We start from the raw sequence: 25,941 nt of genomic DNA, 5'->3' as shown, positions 1-25,941 counted from the left end.
AAACCCAGCAATCCCAGTATTGGTTTTTCTCCTGCAGCCCCACACCGACCAGCACAAGGCAGCAGCGACGTGCTCAGCCCTGGAAAGCTGCAAAGGAGAGCGCGCAAAGCAGTGACCCCTTGAGGAAGCCCTATCATTTAAATAGCTTTAAGATTTTAAGGGTGAACACGAAAAATAAAAGTATCAGTACAAGATACACTGCACTGAAGACAGAGCCATACAGGCAGCAGTGAATAGTATATAATACATGCTCACTCTCCAAGAAAATGTGCTGTCTTTGTATGTTCTCTTAAGTCTCTCCAAGCTGCTGTATTTGAGGAAACCCTCCAGCTGTGCATAAAAAAACATCTGCCTGAGGCTGGAGAGGCTCCTCCTCGAGTCTTGGTCAGAGGTACTATTGAAAACTGGACAAAACCTTTCAGTATTTCCTACTCTCTTCAAGGCAAGCAGTCATTTTTATAGAGTCATTTGAGACTCTCCACCTGGAGCTTGCAAAGGACATAGTTTGGGGCTGTCAAAGGCAAGGCATGTGCAACCCAACTGACTGAGGGTACGTAGTGGCTTCAGGAACAGGACACACCAAGAACAGCCTCATGCAGTTACTTGACTGATGTGAAGTCCAAATTGCAAAGCTCAGGGCAAAGACACGAGGCTACAGCTGCCCATGTATCCCAACATACAGCACCCTAAAGAGCAGAGGCACCCCTAGAAGGTCCCCGCATAACCGAGAGACAGAAGATGATGCCAAGACCCAACCTGGAGGGTGTTTCTTCACGCAGTGCCAAATGGCACATGGGCAAACATGACCCAGACAAATGCTTTTGGCTCTAACATTTCCCAAATATCACATCACTTGGCAAACAGCGCAGGACCCGGGTTGGAAAAGCAGGACATGACTTACTGATGAGAGGTTCTCGTCTCTCCGCCTCCCCTGGCTGTGCCGGCTGATGAAGGATCGCGCAGAGAGTTTGTAGTGGTTCAGCAGACACGTGATCACCACCACCATAACCATCATCACCACCACGATTATGATTATCTGTACAAACTCCAACTCCGCTGCAAGAGAGACAGACAGACTTTAAGCCACTGTGAAAAAGCAGCAGGTAACTGAGTGCAAGAAGAACCAACATTGCCAAGATGCCAGTGACACCGCTGCATCCCTCCCCCATAAAGCTGTTATACACGCGTTCGTGGGCTCTGCATGCTTTGACTTCAGCTACTTAATAAAAAAAACTTATTAATTCACTTTTTCAGTGTCACAAAAGAATCTCAAAGAGGCTACTTCAAAGAACGCAGCCCCCTGCTCCCCAGCACCGGCCCATCCGCCACAGGGCACAGGCAGGGGACCTTGTGTTTCTTGGTGAGACGGCAGCCGGGCGCGATGCCGGAGCTCCAGACAGCCCTGGGCTCAGGGCTCTGCCAGCTGACAGCGGCAGCTTGAGCGGCTTGAACTGCCATAAAGGAAACCTGCCAAAAATCCTCCAAACAAACAAGAACAAGCAAACAACAGACTATCTGGTTAACTCCGGAGACATTTGGCAGGAGGCAGTAAGAAGCCGCTCCTAAAATTTCCTAAGGAAATAATTCCTCACACCTCTCTGAGGCTAAGGAAAATTGAGCACCAGAGGGAAACAGCACTGGGGTCATTATTTCCATGGGTTTGAAACCCAGAGAGCAGATGCCACCCCAAACTGCTCAGTTGCTCGCCCTGATCCCCCTCATGCCTGCCCTGGGCTCCCCGTGCCCAGGACCGGGCAGCAGCAACTCCCGTCCCGTCGCAAAGGAGGGGCCAGAGCAGCAAAATTCAATGGTTATGGGGATTTAAACTTTGTTTGCGTCTCAGTAGGGACAGCTATATAATCCAGTTTTGGAAAGCTGTGCCCTAAGCTATCACGGATGCTGCCATCTGCATTTTATCCATACAGACACACGTATATATCTATGCATACATAGGAAGATCCGCTGTGCCTCAAAGGCCAGCGTCACACCGCTCATGCCAGCTGGGGTGGCTTCTGCTGAATCAGGCAAATTTCATTTTCTGTTTTCGTGGAAAGTTTTCTCCTGGCACGTGGCATTTAAGTGCCAGTAAAAGGAAATAAATGTCAAGAAAAGACTCCAGGTGGTAAGTGCTGCCAGTTACCTCGGAGCTCGTTCTGCTAAACAGCAGCTATTTCTGCTGTTGCCCAAAATGCTGAACTAGCTCTGCCAACCACGTCTGAAAAGCAGAATTATGCCTTGAAAGCAGGAACCTTATCGGCCACACAGACCCCCCCGGGGTGTTCTCCAGGTCTCCCACAAAGAGCCAGACCCCACAAGGCCCCCGAGCCCTCTGCCCCACGGACACACGGGCAGAGCCCAGCAGCCCCAGAGCAGCCCAGCTCCGGTGCCCCCAGCAGCCCCAGAGCAGCCCAGCTCCAGTGCCGCGCTTGCTTCTGGCACAACTCATCACGGAAAAGACAAGAAACGAAACCCAACCCATGTTTTCAGGAAGAATTCATCCTCAAAACACAGCCTGTGCTTTGGCTATGGTAAGAAAATGCAAGGAAAAAAAGAATAAGTGAGGCCACCGATGGAAAACTTCCTTTTTTTTTTTTTTTTTTTTTTTAGAAGAGGTTATATTTCTGAAGAAAAACAAGATCAAGGTAGTTGTAAAGGAAAGTTACTTTCCTAGGATGAGAGGTCCCTTATATGAACCAAACCTTGCTAAACTGGCCACGGTACGTTGGTGACCAGGTGAAGTTTTGGCCATTGGGAAGTGCTGTCCGAATTCCTTCCAAGGAAGGACACACACAGGATGAGTCATTTTCAAATGACCTACGCCAAGTGTCCTGCACACATAAGAAGCGGAGCCTGAAGCAGAAGATCCCGTCAGGTTCCGGGACGACACACCAGCATCTCATCCACAGCATCCCAGCCCGTGAGGACCAGCACAGCCTCAGAGCAAACACATCAGGTACACTGATGTGAGCTTTAATCCCAAGAACACTCATGTTGCCCAATGTGGCCTTTGGAGAAGAAAAAAATAAAATAAAGAAGCCCTACACACTTAATTTGTGCTTTTCAAGTTTCAAGAGACTCATACCCACTCGAGGCACTAAGGTTTCTGCCAGCTCTCCCTGTTTTAACTTGTCTTTGTGGCCTTCGTTCGCAGAAAGGGAAGAAAAACCCAACCAACCAAACACTGGAAAGCTGGATGTACTCGGTAAGATTTTATCCAAGCAGCTCAGTCCAACTAATGAAGAAAGATCATTAAAAACCCAAACTTTGAGTTAATACGTTATTATACAAGTGCAATTCAGCTGCTATGCTAATAAAAAGACTTTGGGGAATGAAAAACAAGCCAAACTGCAAAGCACATAATTTTAAATTCTACTGGTATTCTTAAAAACACACACACAACAAAACAAGAAAAAAAAAAAAAACACTCAACACATTTTGTATTTGGCTTCCTAATCATTGTCACTTTTCAATTAGAAAAGACCTCATTCCATTTTTCTCTGTAATTTTCCCCAGGGGAAGTGTTACAAATGCACTAGGCTTTACGAGATGGGCATATTCAGCCTCCAAATGCAAAGTAAGGTCACACTAATTTAATTTTGCATAATTTCTACTCCAGAATACGTTTCAAACTAACAGGTTCAGACATCACATTTAAGTGACACAACCTGCTTTTCTGTATATTCTGTCTAGACGCTGCAGCTTCGGGAGTCAGTAACCATGCGTGCAACCGTTTTGCAACTAAGCATTTTTCCCCCAAATCCTCACCATCCTGAAACTGGATATTCGTGATCAAGTAAAAAATCGCTTGTCACGTCTCATTCTTCAAGCTTGTTACTCGTTTGCCACTTTAAATCCCATGTGGCCTTAAATAAGGGTTTCACAGTAGGTTATAGTGTTATATTAATAAATGATGGGAGCATCCACCACTTCCCAAAGCCGGGAGACCCCACAACACGCAGGCTGCAGTCGCTCTGCTCGGAAGGCTTTTTGGAGGATGGCAACATCTTGCTGCCTGGACACGGAGGTGAGAAGGCTCTAAAGCGTCTGAAATTTAAGAAAATGGAAGGTGGTGCTGACACGGGGGCACCTCACCGGCACAGCCCCATCCTCCCTCCAAAGACACATTTACAGCTCAGTAAAAGCAGCTGCAGAAATGTGCAGGTCGGAGCTTCCTCGAGTGCCTAAGAACAAAATGCTCAGCACCCACAGGTTTTGAATGTATTAATATTCTTGCAAGGAGGGAGCGCTATTTGAGTCAAGGGTGATGCTGGGAGTGCCAAGTCTCTGCACAGGTACAACGCGGGGTTCACGAGGATACCATATACTTTAAAAGCGCTTCCTTACTTTTTACAGCTATTCTACAGTTCATAAAATGCTTACTATAAACTTTATTAATGCTCGTCCTTCCACAGAGTATGACTGCTGAAGATAAACGCTCTGAAACACAAAGAGGGAAGAAAAATTACACCTGCATTTTGCTGCAATAATTGCGGGTGCTCCAGCTATCGTTTACATGTGAACAGAACAGTTTTTCAGACAGGGTCTCAGCCAAGATGACCTTTGCTTTCAGTCACCTATAATACACATCTGTAGGTCAAACCAGTTATCTGTAAGCTTCAACTACGATTCCTATATATATTGGAATTGAGTATCGTGTGAGAAGTGATGAGAAGGAGAAGTGAAATTACTCAAGAGATAATGGGCAAGCTGAAGAAATGTAGCTGCACCAGGCACAATTCCTAAGGAAAAAAAGTTTTTCAAAAAAAAGATGCCAGTCATCATAAATGCTTGTGGTGCACAGAAAACTCAAGTCTGTTTTGCTGAGACAAAACTAAAGCAAGCAGAGAATCCCCTGCGGAATACTCTGCTTCTCCTATGTTCACTTTCACTTCCTCTGGGTATTTTTATCATTAAAAACCCCTTCTTTCTGACTTGAAACAGATTGCTGGGACAGTTCAAGCACAATGAGTCCTAGCACAAGCTCACACAGACTATTGAAAATATGCACTTAAGGGCGTGGAGAAAACACTCCTGCTGCTGATTTCATCTTCTGGTGGACACTGTCCGCTGTGAGGGAACCCAATGCCCTCTTCAAGCCAGACACGAGATGCCTCCCGAGCAAGCCTCGCTAATAAAAGTTAATGAACCATCAGTTAATTTTTACCCAGGGTGGATGTGATATACACCTCAGCTGCTGGGTGCTCTTGTGATGGGGCTCAGATGCTGAAGGACCATCATCACTAATTTTGTCAGCATTATTTGAGAAAACACATCTAAAACTGTGTTTTGAGGTTGCTCCAAGTGCCTGACAGGAGAGCTGGAAAGCAAGGCAGGCAAAGCCTTCACAGCCTTGGGCACAGCCCCATCGCTATGGGGAAACTTTCAGCATTGCCCTGACATCTACAATAGCGCAGGTCACAGAAAAGGGGGGAAAAAAAAAGTGGATTTAAAATGAAAGCATAACTGCAGCGGCTTCCCCTAATCGAGAAACTGATGTGAATTTGAGTAGCAGAAAAACCCAAAAGGAAGTGAGTAAGAGCTGGGGCGACTAAAAAGCAGTTGGGGACAACGCAGACTTGGCTGTTTCAAGTTTCAGAGAATGGTGGAAATGGCATTTCCCTCTGAATCACCGCTGTGCCATCACTGCTGCTCGCTGGGCAGGACGAGGTTGGACCCAGCCTTGGGTTTGAGCCCAGGGCAATGCAAGGACTGACTTGAAGACCCTCTGCAAACACCTGCAACCTGAGATAAAGAGTCCCCATTTATGCTGGGAGGTGACTCTATAATCCAGCTGTATGGAAATCTCTAGACTGGCCATTTTCCACCATACATAGGAACTACTTTTAATTACATGTCACTTATTTTCCCAGAGAAACCTCCTGTGAGCACCTAAAGCAAGAACCAAGGAGCCCACTGTGTACTCAGACTCAGCCTCACTGAAGACCCTGGTCCCTCCAGGAACTGCAGAAGGAACACGGAGCCGAAGAGTAATGTGACACAAAGAGGTGGTGGCAGAGTCAAGAAGAGCATCTCACTTTCTGTCCCTGTAGCCCTTGCTCTAACTAGAAAGCAGGACTTCCCGCTCCCTGTTGCGGATGGCGACTTTGTGGATCACCTAGTGTTATTTACAGAGGTTCACGCAGGTGACAGCACCGTGACTCAAGAGATCCCAGCCAAGAGCCCACAGTGACATGGAGCTGGGCACCTCGGTGGGGACCGTCCCACTGCAGCCCTCAGGCACAGCCCCTGGGGATCACAGACAGTCGAGTCACGTCTGGTCCTGAAGGTTATGAAATCCGTAAATGAATTGCTGCCTACTGTCGGCTAAATAGAGTGGCACTGTAATGTCACACTGCATGTCCCGGCTTCTTCCATAATCCTTGGGGATTTAGGGTAAGACCAACTGACTGCAATGCCCCGTCCCTATGCAACCCCCCTATATCCCAGAAAGGAAGGTCTTTACACTTACACACACACACACACAGAGTCTTTCCAGACGTGGCAAAATTAACCGGTTGAATTAATGAAAAGTGTTGACAAATCTGCAGCAAGCACTTTCATCCCCTGTTTTCCATTAACACCTCTGATATCCACAGAGCTGCCCTGGCTGCGTGACTCAGAGCAAGACACAGCAGAGATGTGCACAGTCCTGACAGCAGTTCCCTCTCCTCCCAATTTTCTCATCTTTCCATCCACCCCCACCCTTGGGCATCTTCTGTTTGAACAGGTTCCTTATAGCCCTTGATGGCAGCGCTCTAGTTACATTAAAAAAAAAAGGCATGTAAAAGACATAAATAAAGGTACAGTTACTTCTCAGCTGAGCATGTGCAGATGACGCTATTCAAGAGTAATCAGGAAGGTGGTGAGGAGAAATGAAAGCCCAAATCAGACTGGTACTTGCAATAATATGAAGCTTGGAGCTGAAGAGCATCCATTCATCCTTCCTTTCTATCCGTGACTCCCCAAATTCTGCACTTACAAGCTTTGTGGGAGGCCAAGCAAGGATACCAAAAGCAGTTTAAGGCCAGGAACCTTAAAGACTTCTTTACAAGCTTGTGCAGCTCCTCAAAGAGCAAATGGAAAAAAGCCAAGGAATAGGAGCAAAGTTCCCCCTTTTCCAGCATCAGTCAGTGCCTGTCAGCACCCAAAGCCTGGGCTGCTCCATCACCATCCCACAGCAAGCAACCTTGTCGGCTGCTGGTCCAGAGGTCCCTGCCTGCTCCTCTACCCACTCATGCATAGGCTTTGACAGGCAGAAGAAGGACATGACCCAGCATTTTCTCCAACAGACCTGGGCTGCCGTCTTCGCACGAAACTTATTGCCAATGGGTAGGCAGAGGCGCTGCCCTAAACTGGAAGTGATGGGTCTGACTTTCAGCTGTTCTCAGCACCCACTTCTCCAGCTGAAGGCAGCGGCTAGGGCAGGGGCTTGGGCACCAGCAGGCTGCAGAGGAGGAGAGACACCCTTATCCATTCTGTCAGCTATTTGACAGCCCGACCCACTCCCTCCCCGGCCTCCGCTGACATTTCACTGCACCACACGCAGCTCCAGCGGTGCCCAGAGGCACCGGCGAGAACAAGGAGACGTGCAAGGACAGTCCTTGCCACGAACAGCTGAGAGCCTACCGCCACCATGCATGTCCTAGTAATCAGGGCATAAAGCACGTCCTAATCACTTTCGGAAAATGAAAGCTGAGGACACCCCGTACAGTCTTGCCTCACACATACCAACATGCCATCTTTCGCAAGCAGAGAACCAGAAGGGCCAGCAGCTGACAATACTGGTCTGCAGCAGACCTGGACCAAAGAGGGGTCCACAGAGCTGGCCTGAGGTCTTCCCAGTCCCTGTGCACACCTACCTGAGCTCGGTTTAGAGCAGGTTTTGTCTGCCACAAGACCTTGCATCTGTACCTGCTGGCTGCAACTTCACTTTTGGAGAGCAGGGGACAGATGTTATACCACAATTTGGGCACACGCTGGACCAGCACATGGTTCCCTGCAAGGACCGGAGGGTTAAACTCAGCAGAAGTGCAGTTGTTATGCCAGATGCTCATCAAAGCCTCTGTAAAAGGATGTGGGTTAAACAACATAGCCAAAGAGTAGACCTCATTTTTTCTACTCAAGGGAAAAGAATGTGAATTTGAGAAGAGCCATCCGAATCTAGTCACCCACCAGAGCTACGATTTTAGCAGGGAATAAACTCCTCAACAAGCAGCTGTGGGGATTGGACTTCATAGCATCCCCTAGGAGAGGCAGCAGGGCCAGTGCTGGGACCATGTCTGACCATGGCCCCTCACCCTCCTCTGTTCATCACATGGCATGGAGCAAATACCCTGGCACGCCAGCAACACTGCCCAGTGCAAGCAGCTCTGCCCTGGCCCATCCGTCCCAGCCCTGCCTGGAAAGGAGACATGCCCATTATGCTAAACATCACATTTGAACTGCTCTAATTTAAGCAAGAACCAAAACAGCTCCAGGCAACAGCTGGAATCCAAAGGCTGTCAGAGAGGGTGCAGCACTAAACGCTGCTCCTGGTTTACAGAGGCCATTTCACCCACCAGATGCTGAGCTCCACTCCTTAAAGAGACCAATGTCCTCCCTCTCAGAGACCACGGATGCAGAAGAGATGAAAGAACAAAGAACTTCAGATGGCAGATTACTCACTCTTCACTGCTCATCTGTTAGGTCATCTTAGAAACAATCAGACCAGGCAAAGTCATTACTGCAATATTTGTGTATTAGCATTTATCTGCTACATTTACCTTCTAAATAATACCTCCATAAAACTACATACAAAGGGCCCATCAGATTGTCAACAATTGCATTTGTTTACAAGGCAGCACAGGAAGCACTGGAGATAAATACAGAGTGTGATTTTGATATTGCCGCTGCTGGCGTGGATCAGCAGAGTCGTGAAGCCAGAGCTGCAGCAGGAACACTGAGGCATCAAAGAGAGGAGGATCAGGCCCGTGACAACAGGCAGGACAGCTGGAAAGAGCCAGTGGCATTTGGTCCTGCTTCATGCATCATCAGTACAGTTAACAGCTAAACTGCATTCCTAGATTCAACATGGCCAGTTCTGATGTACAAAGCAGAAATAACACTGTGTGAGCTAGTGATGGCCATCTGAGAATGATGCAGGAGGGCAGAGAGCAAGTGGGACTGAGAAAAACCATTACTGGAAAACAGGTGATAGGGCCTCAAGAAGGCAGGTTCACAGTGTCAATCCTTTGGCCACAACTGTGTGGTTAATATAGCTCATTTTCTTCATTTGTCACCCGAGGTCATCAAGAATCACATCCTCTGAGTCACTGACAAAGGATGGCCTCATCCTGCACCCCCCACCCCCTTTTTTTGTTTGTTTTAAAGGAAATGGCTCCATTGCATGATTATAGCCATGGAAGCATCAGACCGTTCAGAAAACTTTTTAGTCCTTGTAAAGCAGCAACTGTACCGATCACACCACTGTGCCCGTTTATAGAAGGCGACCATCCCAAACTAGCACGGGCACGGCAGCAGCTGTGGGGAGCAGGACGGGTGTTCACGGGCCGGGAAGGCAGGACGGGCATGGACATTGCAAACCAGAGCATCGGGGCCAGCACCTTCAGCTGGGACACCTCCTGGCTCTGAGCAGAGACCTGTCAACTGGAGACTTGTTTAGAGAAACTGCAAAAGACACTAACCAGCTCCCTCGTAGCGATGAGAACTAACCAGGTTCTTTGGGACACTCAGACTCTCTGAAATCTTGCATAGGCCAAGCCCTTCCCTTCTTTTTTTTGTGCCCATTTCTCTCGCCCTACCCTCTTCCAGGGTTTTGAGACATTTCATGCACAGTCAGCCTGATCCCAGCCTACCGAGGTGACTGGAAGGTGTGCATTGCTTGTGAAGTTACTCCCAAGGGTAAGGACAGCTAAACTGGATTAAAAGAATAAAGTAATTTTGATTTTGCACTTAAAAGATAGGTAAATTTGCTTGCTCACTAGAAAATGTTGAGCAAGGCTCACGGCCCCCACCAAGCTGAGAAGAACCAGAGCATCTCCTGCTCCCCAAGAGGTGGCACAATGGCATCAGGCCCAGACGATGTCTGGGACAGGACAGCGCGTCACCTCACCCCCTTGAACACGAGCATCCGGAGAGGGACACAGGAACAAGAGTTTACAGTCTGCAATCATAAACAGCACGAACCAGACAAACAATAAAATCTACCTAAGAACAAGTGAAAAAACCATGGCACACAATATCAGGATCAAACCCTGCCAGCTGACCCTGAAAGACCGGAGAGGTTTGTTTGTCAGGGGTATCTCTACAGCTAGTAAAAATAAACACATTAATAAATAAGTATTTTGGTATACCCTGGAAACACTCATGATCAATATGTGGCTCGCTACCATAGCCTTTTTTTTCCCTTCCACCCAGCAGAAACTCATGACAAAGGAAAGCACATCTCATTTATGAACTTAGCTATAAATACTTTTGCTAACTGCCATTTAGGAATTTCATTTCCTGCTTGAGCAAGTCCTGTTGAAAGAGGCAATTACCAAATTTGTTTCTAGTTATAGAAATAGATGTTTGTTGCTGCCCACATCTGTTTCGACAGACAAAATGCCAGTCACGGATGTTCCAAGGAGAGCAAGCTCTCCATCCAGGGAGGGCTTTGCCACCTTCTCCAGAAAGCTAGCAGCAATTAAAGCAATCGGGTTCACAATTCCGCCAGCACTTCAGCCCCATGTCTCGCTGTAGCTGAGCTGCCTCGCACCAGCGGGACACCTGGAGCTTCAGAGTCACCTGGCGCAGGTCACCGAGCGCTGCCGCCATGCCGCAGCACCGTCCCTGCTCCTGCTGCTGGAGACACCAAGAAACACGCATTTCAGTAAGCACCGAGCCCATCAAAACAAGGCAACTTCCATTCTGCAGGTCACGAGGATCCCCTATGCTGCATCTGTTGATTGCACAGCAAGGAAGGCAGCAGCGAAGCATTCTCCTGGCCTGCAAAGCAGCAAGGTTGCACGGGCTCTCCTGCCCCGTGTGGGACACCCCACTGCAAAACAGGGCGCAGAGATGGAGGTTTATGGCTGTCACTGGCATGGACCACAGCCTCTCCCAGCTGAATGCTGTATACACCAGCTTTTACTAGGTATCTCTCCCCCTTTCCACTCCTCTCCACCCTGGCTGTCCTCTAGAAAGTTCCCAATTACAGTATGTATGTTTGGGATTGGAAGGGACCTCAAAAGATCATCTAGTCCAATCCCCCTGCTGGAGCAGGAACGCCTGGGTGAGGTCGCACAGGAACGTGTCCAGGCGGGTTTTGAATGTCTCCAGAGAAGGAGACTCCACAACCTCCCTGGGCAGCCTGGTCCAGTGCTCTGTCACCCTTACTGAGAAGAAGTTTTTTCTCAAATTCCATTTATTCCTGGGAAAACCATTCATCAGCTGACTCCCAACGGGCTCAGCTGCCAGCACAGTGCCCAGCAACTCCTGTGGGACCAGCGCTCAAGCAGAGACATCCCAAAAGGGACACGGGGACAAGCAGCAATGCCTGTGCCTCCCTGCTGCACAGCACCCATCAACTCGCACCCCGTGCCTGGCCCGGGGATGCGGCAGAGGCACAGAGAAGCCAGGAGACACCCAAAGCTGTGGCAGGGGAACCTTGGCTCCTCCAGCATCTCTCCTGTGTGAACCAGCACTGCTGCCCCCACGCCACCAGCGCGGCCCATCGGCATTTGTGAGCGGTGCCAGGAACCCGCCGTGCCCCATCCCGAGGCTGCCCAAATGCACAGCCGGCAGACAAGTGTCGAAATACAGATTGGGCAAGCTGGCCAAAGCCACACGGGTCACAACAGGGCTGTAACTGCAACCGGATTTCCTCAGCCCTGTCCAGGGCCATTCAGCCGGACACCTCTCCCTTCTCTGTCTGTTCTTACATGCTGTTATCGTCTATATCATTTTGCAGCTTTTGCTTCCAAAAGGAGTGACCTTCACAAGGTAAGTTATTCCCATGGAACAAGGACAATCTTAAGTTACAGGCATAATTATGCAGTGCAGAAAAAAAATATGCAAAATGCATGCAAATGCCCAGACATGCACACTGCGTTTGGTCACTGCAATATTCAAGTTCAGTTCTTGAACGGGTCTGAACACCACCAGATGGGAGAGAATGCATGTGCATACTCTCACACAGAGATGCAAAAAAAATATATATTTATATATAGAAACACATACCCCAGAGCGAATGGGGGAGGTGAGTAAAAACACCCCAAATTTGACAAAATTAAAGGTAATAAATTTACTTCCACCTCAGCTGTAGCAACAGCCTGCAAAAGGCTTTAACTCCTACAGCAGATATGCTGGAAAGTCTAAGCTTTGCTGTAATGTTTTGCACTTGTGAGTTTTTAAGCACGCACAAAACGAGAAGCTGTTCCCCCATGCAAAACCCAGCAGCGCTTGCTCAGCAGAGATGGTTTTCAGTGTGGAGAACAGGGCTGGGTTCCCCTGCCCTCCCCATCCCCATCCCTAGCACATCTGTGTCCTCCTGCCCACCCCATTGTCCCCAGCACCCCCAGACTGATGACAGGGAGCGGTGGTGGTGAGACGACCTGCCGGGTCAGTCCTGACAATTGGTTTTGGGGGCGGCTGGAGGGCAGGAGCCCCCCAGCTCGCCCGCCCCCTCGGCAGAGGCGATTGCAAGCCACTCGCCACCTGCCTGCAGGGACAGGGACAGTCGGTGGCGGGTGGCAGCCCGGGCGGGGGAGCGCGGCAGCTGCCCCTGCACTGGGACACTGAGTGACTTGGGGAAGGGGGGAAGAGCAGGGAGAGGAGGATTATCCATGGACACAGCTTGTCCCCTTTTCACTGCATTTAACAATAAAGCAGTAGCTATAGCAACTGGGTTAATTAATGCATCCCATTTGCATAACTAAAACTCTGAACCCATTCAAACCTTGCTGATATTTTCATTCTTAAACCCGGCCTGCAAGGCTGCGCTCTTATGGCGAGTGGAACCCAAACAAACACAGCCACACGGATGAGTCGCTGCACACGCAGAGAGCCGCAGGTACAGACGGGACACGGCGCAGAACTGCGGCACGAAGCCATCGCTCCCGCAGCCCGACCTGCCCCAAGCTCCAGGACAGATCTGCTCCACATACCTTTATTCCCCAGAAAGCATTAGCATTTGCTAATAAGCCTGCAGAAAAGAACCAAAAAACAGGGGCTGAAGCATCCTTAAAAAAAAAATAAAGGGAAAAAGTTATTTTTTTCAGAGATGGAGGGAGTAAAGCACATTCCAAGACAGAGGGGGTAAGGAGATAGGCAATGTAAAGGTTTCAGACTATCGTATAACCAGAGGGGGAAATGTCTTCTCACCACAAACATGCATCTGCATGATGTCTAGACAGTCATAAAAAGGGCAATTAAAGTACTGCAGGCTGCAGTAAGCTAATGTCTCCTCTCCCAGTCTAAACAGTTGAAACATACTGTACTAACTTCGAGAAAAAAAATATAGGATAGAGAGAGAAAGACAAGTTTGTAAGGAACAAAATGTTTTGAAATTCAGCTTTAAATAAGCCAGTAAATTAATTCAACCTTGTCAAATCTTTGCCTTATAACATATCAAATATTCCGCCTGCGTCCTGTCTAGACTGCGATAACAAAGGGCATTTAAAGCCCTGCAAGATGCGCTGACAGAGTAGCCATTTAAAGACGCAGTATTGCTTTCTCCATCTAAAACGATTTGTCAGATGGAGTTAAAATGGAAATGATAAGTAATCACTCTGGTTCACAACCATTTCAAAAGAAAAAACCACAAAAACCCCACAGCTCATAGATGTAAATCCCACTAAAATCATTCCAATGTATCATTCCAGTGGGATTTGTTTGGCCTTTTTTTTTTTAATAGCATTTGCCTGTTTGTTTTTTTTAAATTTTGTTAATCTGAGATGTCACTAGCTTTCTGCAGCACATGCATTTCTAAATAGGAGTGTATTACGTTTGAAAAGCCAGCTCTGAGTATTAATTGATTTATTGCTATAAAATGAAGACTTGCGGGGTTAACATTTGAAAACGATTTTTTAAAATTTACTTAAAAGCAAAACAATAAACTATCTCACATGAGAGAAACTGGCCAGTCTCCAGCACTGCTGGAGCTCAGCCTGGGCAGCCACTGTCCCCAGGAGAGCAAGAGAGAAAGGAAAGTTAAAGCAAACTATGTGGGTGTGTGCAACGTGGGGTTTTTTTACTGAGAAAGGGCTGTTTTCTGGAAAAAGGGGAAAACAGATGAAATCTTGCCTCAGACAAGAAACATTCTCCTCCCATCCTGAGCTTTATCAGCTGTTGGAGAAACAAATTCTCAAAAAAAAACCCCAAAAAAATGCAATATAGCTGATGTGGCTCAGCAGGACGGCTGACACTGCCCGTGGTGCAGCGAGCACCTATAGGCACCCTGCAGGCTCCGCTTTTAACAAAATGCAGGACTGACTTTTAAAGGGTTTATTTTGTTGTGACACGACCAGAAGCCCCTGGCGCGGGAGGGGCTGGGACGGGCCCACACCCGGGCCCAGGCCCACCATATGGTCACCTCTGGGGGCGGGCACGGCGGGGAGTCACCCCTGGAAGTTCAACACCAGGTTAACTGCAGTTCCTTTCCGCTCCTCACCCGACAGCATCCCACCACCATCACCTCATCTGCACCTCCCTCTGCCTCCCCACCCTTCTTTCTTAATTATTATTTTAATAAGACTGTTTCCAACTTCACTGCTCATTCTGCAATAGCCCAAGGGCTACAACTGTTCATTAGACAGAATTTCTGCCTTAATTGCACTGACACAGATGTGTAGGTTATCTGGAAGAAATTACTAAAATGAGCAGTAAAGAATGGGGCTGGATGCTTTTCTTCCCTTACGGAGAGTTTAATTTAGCATTATTTCCCCCACGCCCCATACAGGCAGCATCACTGCGGGTTCACAGAGGAATTAACCCCAAATTGCCCCTGCTGCAGGTGCACTTTGCTCCCCAGGCCGCACTAGGATTTCTGCAGGGGTAAAAAGTGCATATTTACCCTCGGGGGCTGCAGACGTGCTGGGGAAGCACCAAACCCCGGCAGGGCAGGAGGCGATGCCACCGCTGCCCCAAGGCTGGTGCCCATCCCAGCACTGGGGTGGGAAACAGGCCCCCTTGGTCCCCCTGACCCTCTGCAAAGAGATAAATCACCAGACACAGAAAAACACCATTGCTTCTGCTCAACGGCGTCCAAGCTTCAAACCGACCACAGTTGTGCAGCTGTCAAATCAGCCATGGAGTTTACATGAACTTCCTCTGCAATTCATGCTGGCGAGAGTCAGACATATAACAGCCTTGGATTCACAGAGAAATAGCTGCCAGTGTTATTTCTATTTAAACCCTCTATTTGAGCTCCATACACTCATACTTCACACATAATACACATGCACATATACACAAAACACAGAAGTGAGCCAGATCCAGAAGGATTTCACTTCACCAAGAGCGCTGCCTAATAGGGATTTCAGGTTTTGACGCACTGTTATTACTTAATAGATTTTAATTCAATAATAAAAAGTATACACCTGCCAATTTTTTGTTAGGTCTTCTTGCCAGGGAAGGAAAAAAAGAAAAAAAAAAAAAGAAACCACGCAAGAAACTTGCTATGAACTTATTTCTCAAACTGCTCCTTACCCACCCCCAGGCAAGGGGCTGCTCTCCCCCACAGCACCCAGGGGCTCCAGCCAGCCAGGGTGGGCTGGGGAACAAACATGCACATCAAAGGTTCAAGTCCTATCTCCGAATATGGCTAAAAGCCATTAAAAACGTCTCCTTCAGCAAAACTCATCTTTGATTTAAATTGGGGGAGAGTAAATTTCACAAATGCTTCATGTCAAAAAAATTCTGCATTAAGGGAAAAAAAAAACACCCTTCCTTTGTTGCTAGGGGAGTTACTTGCTTTGTATCTGCTAAGAACCTTTAAAATTCCACCACTATATTTTAACAAAACCCTGAGACTGAAGCATCTCGTGTGCTAAAAATCAAGAAACAGAACACATCAGTTCTATCCTTCATTTGTAAGTACTTTGCTCAGGCCTGACTTCGTTTTGTATCTTGGTCCTCGAAGCTTTTTGGCAGTTCGCTCCAGACTTACTGGCAAGGGCTAAAAGGTTTCTGTTTAGCTGGTGTCAGCTGAGCATCTGTGCCTGCAAGAACTGGAGTGGGGGTGATCCCAACTGCATTTCAAAAGCACATTTCTTTTTTGGGAGCTGTCACAATAATTTTAAGCCTGGGCGTGTTTGGGTAGCGGGGTGACTCCCTCCGAGGGGTCCCCATTTCAGGCCACAGCAGAGCGCCTGATTCTGGGAAGCATTCCTGACCGGCGGAGGGAAAAGGAGCTGGGAACACTCCCTAACCTGTGACCCTGCTAACAAAAGGCAGGGAGAGCGTCTAGACCTCCAGTCTGCCGGGACTGAAGGGCAGCATTGTGCTGCCGCAGACACGGCACCGCGCGGGCTGCGGGACGGAGCGATGCAAACCCCAGCTGCACACACCCACGGCATCGCCCCAAAACGCAGCCGGGTGTGGAGGAGGGAGCCCAGGCACAGCCCACTCTTCCTCGCTGGAGCCCCCGGTTCCCAGCACAGCTGGACCCAGTGCAGATGGAGAAGCCCATTGCATTTCCAGCCTGGGTTTCCCTTCCCCTCTGTGTATTTCAGACACATCCTCTTCACACTCCCAAACTCAACCATCCTGCATTTTGGCTCTGTGCAGATCACCAGCAGGACAGAACAAAAAAAGTGTTTTCTTTCACAGACCCTTTATGTTTTGCTTTCCCCGTCCATCTCAGTTAGAAGGGGCCAAACCAAGATTTTCCTCTCCACCAGACCTGGAGATCAGCTCAACATTAAAAACGCTGAATTGGAGACCTAGCTCTGTCACATATTGCTTGTGTGACCCAGGACAAGCCCTTTGGCTTCTTTGTATTGTAGGTCCCCACATACAAAAATACGAATACCCTAAATAAACCCTGGAGCTAATGGCAGGTTACTGCCAGGGAACTGCACACAGAGAAAACAAAAGACCTATTAAAAGCTCTCCTTCATCTCTGCCAGAATAAAACACTCTTACTCAGTACTTCAAGAGATGCATTAAAGGTGAGAGAGCATCCAGGGTTTTTAGAGACACCCCTGGCAGAGCAGGGGAAGCAGACCCCAAGCAGCCACCCTTTCTGTGTCCCAGGACAGGGCTGTCCCCAGGCCCCGGCCGTGCTGCTGCAGGGAGCAGGAGCGGGACTGGTCCCACGCCGAAACACGCCATCATAAGCCAGCAGAGCAGAACTTCCAGCAAAACTGATGTGAAGCAAAAATCACTAGTTTCACTCTTCCCAAAGGGAAGATTACCTCTTAGAAACTGGGTTTTCTGCCAGAAGATGTGTTCCACACCAGCTGCACGGACGCTGGAACCAGAGGAACGCACACGCACAGAGAGGAGGGCAGCACCCTGGGCATCGCCAGTGCCACTGGCCTGGGCACACTGGGACCTGCAACCCAGGGTACGGCCAGCTGCAGGGTCCCCTCCCCTCACAGCCTGAAGCCAAGCAAAACCAGCCCCAGCAGCTGAGATGGTTTATGTAGTCATTAAAAGCCTACCCCCTTCTGACGGGATGTGAAATATTAACAGCTGAAGTTTAACTATCCTGGCAGTCACCTGGTGCCAACCCTTCGTTAGCACACCATACTGCATCCATCCCTTTTGACCTAGAGAAAAGGTGAGGCCAGGGAGTTTCTTCTCAGCCTGCCTCCATCACTGCTTTCCCCATTTCCAAAACATCATCCCTCCTGCAGCAATTCCTTCCCTGGGTGCTCTGGGTCCCCAGGGCCACCGGGGCACCGACACTGCCTGCAGAGCTGGGAGCTGCTGCAGGACCCTGCGTGGTGGCATTGGGAGAGATGCCACGTACCTGCCATCTCAGCGAGGTCCAGCACAAACTTCCTCGCAGGTGGCACCTGCCATGGCAGCAGCTCCTCTGCTGACAACTGCCTGTGATTTATTTTTGGTACACATGCACAGGGAGACTGAGAGATCCTGCACTGGGGTTTTTATCAGCAGCGTGCAGCTATGGAAACAAACCCACTTAGACTAATATAACAAAATGTCCAAATCCACAACAATAAAATAAATAACGATGCACATCGGCATTTTCACAGGAGAGCGTTGCAGCCAGTACAGAGCGTGACCAACCTTCTGCAAACAGGGGAGGTCTGTGTGTCCACTTGGACGGAATTCGCCCAGACCTCTAAGAAATCAGTAGACACTGCATTTTCATCTACTTAAGTATTTTTCTTTGTGATTTTTTTGTGCAAACACTCCGCCCTGCCCTTTGATTTTAAGGAGTGCAAGGACTGTGTCTCCTCCTAAATCAGATGAGTCTCCTCTTCCCATACCCTCCATACCCATTCCTAGTCACCCTCTGTGAGAGGCAGGACCGCAGACACAAGACCCAACAGAAACTGCTGCACCCCTTTTTGCTCCCCGTGGGGAGAACGGCAGAGCCCACCCCATCTTAGTACGCAACAGAGATCCACAACCTGTTTACAGAAACTCCAATAAGCTGCCATCCACAGCGGAGGCACACAGGAGTTATCAGAAGACGGCGGAAGAGTTTAAAAACCCAAGGAAAAAAACAAACAAACAAAAAACAAACAACAATGAAAGCTGAACCTCCCTTGGGTCAGTCTCGGGTGATGCTCCCTGCCCAGGGTTTGTGTTTGACCCCAGTTTCCAGAGCTTTAGCCTGGGGACGGGCACGGGCATCTCTCCCCGAGGGCCCCGGCGCAAGCGGCTGTGGGAGGTGGGGATGTCTGGCGATACCCATCCGGCTGTAGCTGCAGACAAGGGCCCAGACAACAAAGACAGGCGAGAAGCCATCCCAGAGAGGCAGCCGCGTCTGGCAGACCCGGCGTTCAGAAGCCTGGGAAGACGTTCCCGTCTCTCTGGGCACACGCTGATGTCTGCAAACGCGGCTCCTCGCTGGGCACACAAACCAGCAGCAACATCACTGAAGTGTCCAAGTATCCATCTATTGAGATCAAAAATCCCCAAAGAGTACAAGTGTGTAACAAGGGAGCAAGCAACTGGAGACTGCAGGGAACAACTCTACAACAACAAAAATATATTTAATTTTCTGTTAATTATATTCTAAGAAAACCGCATGTTTTCACTTGCATCTTTGCCTCCCTGAAGTACAAATGTACACACAAAATGGGGCAGGGAAGACCAGGGAAAGCAAGAAGAGCAGCACAGCCAGAACACATCCCTGCTCACACGCCTTCCTAAATCACAGGACAAGAAAAACGGTGCAAGTTTTACAACAGTCGAGCAACCACAAATGCTTTTTGCTCGAGTGCAAACGCCCTGAGCTACACTGCTCGGCGCAGCGCGACACCGGGGCTCCCTCCACCCTCCTTGCTTATCTGCTGAAATCTGTTGTTTTAAGGCATTAATATGAAATCAATATAAATAAATGACTGACTGCTGAAGTACAGTTTCCCCATGCGAGTGTGGCAGCCCCGGGGCTGTGTCTGCCCTGCCCTCGGGCTCCGGCTGCGCCCCTGCCCGGTGTTCACCCCACAAACGCTGCTGGTGGGACTGGTGGTGTCTTTTTTGCTTAAGAAAATATTATTTTGCTGTGCAACTGAATCGTGCCATCAGGCTTGAAATAAAGCAACTGAAATAATTATTTTTTTGTCTTTAGATTATGACTTTTACTAATAGATGCTTGATAAAAGCCTAAGGATTTGTAGGTATTATAAGCACATTTAAGATTTAAGCATGGTTGTAAGCCAAAGTCATATGTTCTATTGACTTCCCAGGCTCTATAACAATTGATTAGACATTTATTAAAATCATTTATTCACCACTTGTTAATACTTTATTTAGCCAGTTCTTCCCCAGCAGGCTTGGGACACCACATGTGAGCAAAGAGGCCTCACTTTCCAGATACTCTCATAAATTCAATTCTAAATTGAGAGAGAGACCCATAAATGTTACGACAATGACTTTTTAAACCAGAAAAGGCTCTTTTGCAAACAGGTTCAGCTCAAATCCTGGTTCAACAGGGCTCCTGACGCCTGGTTTTGTGTCCTGAGCATGAGCAGCTCCTGCCACACTCAAGAGAAATCTGACACGTCATGACTTAAAAAAAATTCAGGTGGTCAAACTACTTCCATAAAATACACTGAAAGTTGCTTTCTTCGATGTAACACTGCTCATCAGTTCGCTAGAGCAACAGCGAATGGAAGAGCACTTGTGATTAAAAAGACATACAGCTTTTGAAGATGTTCCTACATTGAACAGCAACAGAAAACATCCCACCCAAGATTACCAAAGTGCAGCCAGCTATCGGTAGACAAACGCTGGGCTTGCACAATCGGGCTCTGAAGATGCCGCAGCATCCTCCCCCAAACAGCGGGTACCGCTGATCTCAGGGCAAGGCACCGCACCACCCGCTCCATCACGCCAGGAACCCCGGTGTTTATAGTACAGCAGCTGCAATCATGCAATCAGCCTTCGTAATTAGATCTTGGCAACTCTTGAAATACTCCACTTACCCAGTTTACCTGGAAAGGTGCGACCTAAACATTCAGTGCCTGGAGACATTTGAAAGAAAAACAGAAAGCATCCGTCAGTGATAGGAGCCACCTCCAACTGGCTCTGTCCCCTCCTGGGGACTCATTCTTGAAGAGGCCCCCCCAAGCCAACAGTGAGGAAGACCCACAGCAATGCCTTGCGCAAAGCCCCAGCTGCAATGCCCAGCAGAGGTGTTTTTAAGGAAGAAACAAAGCAGCAAGAAGTTGGGAACACAAGACAACTTGTGCCTTCTCTCTCACCCGTCAGTGAGCAGTGCATTATCGTCTGGAAAACTGATGGGATGACGGGACATGGGTTCCCCCCGGCCCCCCAACACAACCTCAGTGCCTGGCGAGCTGCAAGCCAGGCTGGGCGAGTGCTCTGCAGCCCCGCGGGGGAGTTCACCAGGGAAAACCTGTTCTTTTATGAAGCCCAAAAGAACTGTCTGTCACTGATAATGGTTAATTGGTAGTAATTAGTGCGTGCCACAGTTTGATGCCGAAAGAGTCCTACCGGCCTATAACAGTGGCCTTTAAAACGGGAGCAAAGGAGGCTCCAGCCACACCAAGCCCAGGCTGCTGCTCCCACAACAGGTTCAGGTGCAGAACAGGCTGGGAAGCTGGAGACGTTCTGTTAACACATCGTTCCTCCCAAATAAGCTTTAAAAAGTTACTTTCCAAGCACCCGAGAAGACAGAGACAACCAACTTCTTCAGCCCAGGAAAAGATGAAGGGTCAGGGAGTTGCTGTAAATCACTGCGGCAGCCAAGCGACGTGGGACACACAGGCTCAGAGTCAGCTCCCTGATTTTAAGTCACGCTGATTTAGAGGCACGAGTTCAGATGCACCACAAATCAATGCTTCGCCCGCAGGAGGAATTACGAAGTGACGACGCAAACACGCAACGTCGCCTGCATTCGCACGGGCGGCCGACACAGCACGGCCACCCCGCGGGAACGGGCACTGGCATCAGTCCTGACGGGTAGGAAAAGAGAGGAATTCTGCCGAGCCAAACACCAACATGTGGCAACAAGCTGTGGCCTCCTCCTCCTCCTCGCTCCTCCACAGCCAGCTTGCTGCATAGAGCCCTAAAAGGGGTGGGAGGCCAAGGGAAAAGTAGAAGCTGAGAATAAACGGATGCCCAAAAGGCTTGGAAGACCCAAAAGGTGTAGGAGTCCAATGGAAAGTTAACAGGTTGAGGAAAATGGCATCCATGCCTGCAGCTGGCCGGCTGAGGATCAGCTGTTGCCTGGTTAAACTTCCAAAAGGGTAGGAAGCAACAGCAATGCCCCTGCCGGTGTTCGGCACTGTGCACACCCCAGGCATGACACCTGGGCACACACGGACACATCGCCGTGTCACACAATGTCTCACCCACGACGTATTTGCAATGGCCTGGGATGTGTGGGAGAAGCGAGACTGAAGCCTCTGAAGTCAGGCGGGATTTCAGGACGGGGTGTCTCGTCTCCCTCTGAGCTCACCTGGCGCTCACATGCTCACATTTGGCCTTGTGGTTTAGCCATGCATTTTGCCAACTTTTAAATGCAAATGAGAATTTGCACTTAAAGTCACTGCTTTAAACTTGAACAGAGCCACCCTCAGCTCTCCTCCCTTCCTTCATATATGCATAACTTCGGGGTTTTTTAATGCAATCAGCAGCAGGGAAGAGATACAGGAGTGTCTGAGCAGTCAGCGCACATTCCCTGTGGATCAGTGCCCGGAGCCCTTCTGCAGCCACAGTCCTGCCAGACGCCTCCATGTGAAGGCTGGCTCACGCTGCCTGCCCAGGAACGCTGTCAGCAGCGCGAGGAACCAGTAATTATACTGGCTGGACCAACACCTGCTCGTGGTTTTGTCTTACACTGTTTGTGCAACCAAACAGGCTGCCAACAAAACAAAGATGTACTTAGTCTAAACAGGTGAAAACATGAAACAGCGAATGGAGCTGCCGTGTTTGTCCCGCAACACCTGTGTGCAACACATGGTGGAAAATGATTTTTGGTTTAGTCTGCGAGAAGGCTCCAAAAGCAGGTAAAAGCACTGCCCGCACTGCAAAGATGAGCCTTTGCTGCGGGAGGAGGGAAGAAGACTGCCCATCCCCAGACCCAGCTCAGGATCTGGCCTCACAGGGTGGTACAGGACACATGGCTATCTTTACTGGGCTGTAACAGCACCGAAAAGCCTGGTTTGCCAGCAGCACAGCCAGAAGAGTCCTGCTGAACTGAGCATCCCAAGCAGGACGGCACACAGGACTGGGCAGATGAAAGCTGCTGCCAAAAAAGCATCGAGGCAGGTTAGAGCCAAGTGCCCATTCCCATGCAGGGAGCCAGACCTTCCCTGCAGCGTTTCTCACCCATGGAGCTCGGCAGCAAGGTGGGAAGGGCAAGTACCCCACAGGACCAAGGGCAAAGACCCCAAAGGAACACCTAAGAAAGCCTCAGCCTTTGCTGCCTTTCTGCAAAGCCAGGATCAGCTCCTAACTGCACCAAGTCACGCCCAAGATATGCTCGCCCATCGGCAGATGGGATTTATTGCAGATGATTCGTGCTGGAATAAAAACATCGGCCCCACCTCTCACAGCATATTTACTGAAAACCACTAAACATTAAACAGAGGCAAAAAGTGTATCCCAGCAACATCTGGAATTTATCCCTTCCTTCTTCTGAAAAAAAAAAAATCACGCCCTATTCTTTCTGAGAAAGAAAAGTGATTATATAGAATTATAATGCTGGAAGAAGATAGAGAAAAGCAGAGATTTTCTTTGAAATGCTGTTTGGACAATTAAAAAGGGATAGTTTCAAAGCAGCAGCAAATCCTATCTCAGCTTTTTCCGCCCTGTCTCACAGTGCCAAGCTTTCCTCCCATGTGTTGGCTAAGACACTCTTAGGAAAGCGAGTTTTCATCCTTGCAAGACCTTTGGTAAGCTAGAAGGAAAACCTACGCTAAGTCCCAACCGGTTGAAGATACACCAGATTAAAAATCTATTCTCCCAACAAGATTTGGAGGAGGCTTCACTTTCTGTGGAGAAAAGCTACTTAGGGACCAGCTTTCCAGAAGAGGACGGGTCAATCTTTACCCAAGAGAGACGATGCTGTCTCTCCAGACAGAACGGAAAGGCTTCAAATATAGAAACAGGAAAGACTATCTGGATTCATACGAGGATGTAAGGTCAAAACACGATATCCTGCACTTCCTGAGGCTCCCGATCCCAGAAGGGCCGGGTGACAGCCCCGCAGCATCGCCTGGCCCGGCTTGGACTGGGGAAGCCGGGGTTTGGAGGGAAACGCTCCCCAGCCGTCCCTGCCGGGGAACCACAGCAGCCACTCTCATGCCAAGCCCACAGAACCAGCTCCAGCTACTAAATTACCCAACGACTTTAACTGCACAGCTAGGAGGTACAGCTGCAAGAGTTTTGCATTTTTCACCTGTGAGTAGTTACAACCATAGTAAGAGAGGCCCCTTTCCCTGTCCAGCCCCAGCACTGGGCGGCCGAGTGCCGCAGGGAGAGACCGGAGGGCAAACACGGGTGAGAGCAAACCCCTGCTCCAGACACCTTCCCTACAAACAGCCTCGGCAAACGACAGGTACGTCTGACTTCGCAAACGAGGGCGAGGCTGTTTCTAGAACCGGTCCCATTACTTGGGCTCCTCCGCCCCCACCTCCTGGGCTGCACGTGGACTGGATGCAGGATTCCACCAGGACATTAAACTCAGAAGCTGTAAAATCACTGTGCAAAAACCAAATTACACCTATTTTCGTAACAGCCAATTTAAGCTTGTATTTAGGTCCCCTCACATACCCTTACGTTACATAAAGCATTTCTTCCACTTGAAGTGTAGATTTCTAAAGGCCATTTAGCTTAATTTAATAGATGCCTAACGTGGATCTGCAAACCTCTAGAAGCGTAACCAAGGAAGACACACGGCTGCAAGATACAGCGCGATCCAGTCCCGAGCAAACAGAAAGGAGGGGATGAAAAGCATCTCCAGAGCCACGAACCTGCTGCGACTGGAGTGCACTTGTGGTCTGAAGAGCAGCAAAACCCCACGGTCAAGTCAAAAGAGAAATTCCCGAACATCTGCTGGCGGCTGTTAACCCGCTTGAGCCCAGGCAGCGCTCGGCGGGCGGCACGGCAGGACGGATCCTTCCCTCGCCGCGTAACCAAATTAGCTGAACCGAGCCCACTCTGGCATGCTTCCCTCAGATCTGAAAGAGCTGCCTTCTGAACTTAAATTAAATAAACGCAGTCATCTTAAAAAAAAAAAAAAAAAAGCTGCACTAATAAAAAGCTCATAGTGAATCTATTAAATTGAGGCTGTCCATTATGTTTATTGTTCCTTACAATTCAGGCCTGGATGGCAAGTCAATGGATGTTGAGAAGTATTTATCAAGAAAGCCCAGGAGAATGATGAGGATTAAAAGCTACGAGTAAAACAGAATACATTTGTATGGTTTGCTCTGTGCCTCGCTCAGGGCACGTGGGACACGGGTCAGAGACCTCTGCCCCCATTCCTTGTTTTTGAGCCCATCTCTGGCACATCAGTCGACAGGACACTCATCACCTGCATTCACAGCCAAGGCAGGAGCAGGTGCAACTTGTATATACTGCTGGGAGTAAGTCACACTAGAGACATGTAAAACATTCACTGCATTACACACCAGTGGTAAGTTACACACCTCGTGTGTGTGTGTCTGAGCACGGCGGGGAGGGAGACACTGCACTCAAAAACGCATCTTCCAATTCAAGCAAAGTCCCATTACAGTAATGTAAGTGTAACAATAAAAGTGAGATTCCTGTTTATTATATAGGAAGTTGTTGCAATTTAAGATAATTTTACTCAGAATTGTGTGAAGAAAGTGTCCATAAATTGTTTTGTTCCTTAAGTGTCCTAAAGGCAGCATCTAACAGGCCAAAGTACTTTTAGAGCTCAGCGCTAAAGAGCCTCATCTGTATATGCTGGGCTAAGTTACTGAAACCAAGAGACCACCCCTGGTAAGGTGGAATAATGGTGGAAAGAATGAAAAACAACATGGGAAGAGCAGGATCTGCTCCTCCAGGAAAGCAGCAGAGACATCTCCCTTCAGCAAAGCTGAGCCCACGCAGCCCAGGCGAGCACTGGGGACACGGATGCTCTCCAGCTCTGGAGGAACTGGGTCTCATGGCACCAATGCTTGGGAAGAGCACAAGCAAATGCAGCCAGGTTTCAACTCTGGAGTGTGCATGAAGAGTAAACCCAGCCCAGGGCTATTTAAGCTGCTGAGCGGTGGTTTCATCCCCACAGCTCTAACAGCCAGGACCGCCAGCACCATGGGAAAC

At 48.9% G+C, this 25,941-nt stretch overlaps 1 protein-coding gene across 5 annotated transcripts in view; it reads right to left on the bottom strand.

Moving 5' to 3' along the window:
• The window catches only part of PMEPA1 (prostate transmembrane protein, androgen induced 1), a 46,726-nt gene that overhangs the window by 10,715 nt on the left and 10,070 nt on the right, over nucleotides 1-25,941 (bottom strand). For 3 of the 5 annotated variants that reach the window (XM_082065090.1, XM_082065091.1, XM_082065092.1), the window contains exon 2: nucleotides 902-1,056. In XM_082065090.1, coding sequence (XP_081921216.1) covers nucleotides 902-1,056 — 155 coding nt within the window. Of the gene's footprint in view, nucleotides 1-901; nucleotides 1,057-20,606; nucleotides 20,646-25,941 lie in introns of all 5 variants that reach the window. The other 2 variants (XM_082065089.1, XM_082065088.1) reach the window with 1 other exon arrangement.

The sequence above is a fragment of the Streptopelia decaocto genome (assembly GCF_964273445.1).
Source record: "Streptopelia decaocto genome assembly, chromosome: 14".
Taxonomy (NCBI): domain Eukaryota; kingdom Metazoa; phylum Chordata; class Aves; order Columbiformes; family Columbidae; genus Streptopelia; species Streptopelia decaocto.
The sequence above is the reverse complement of the archived record's forward strand: the minus strand, read 5'-3'. Positions and strand labels throughout refer to the sequence as shown.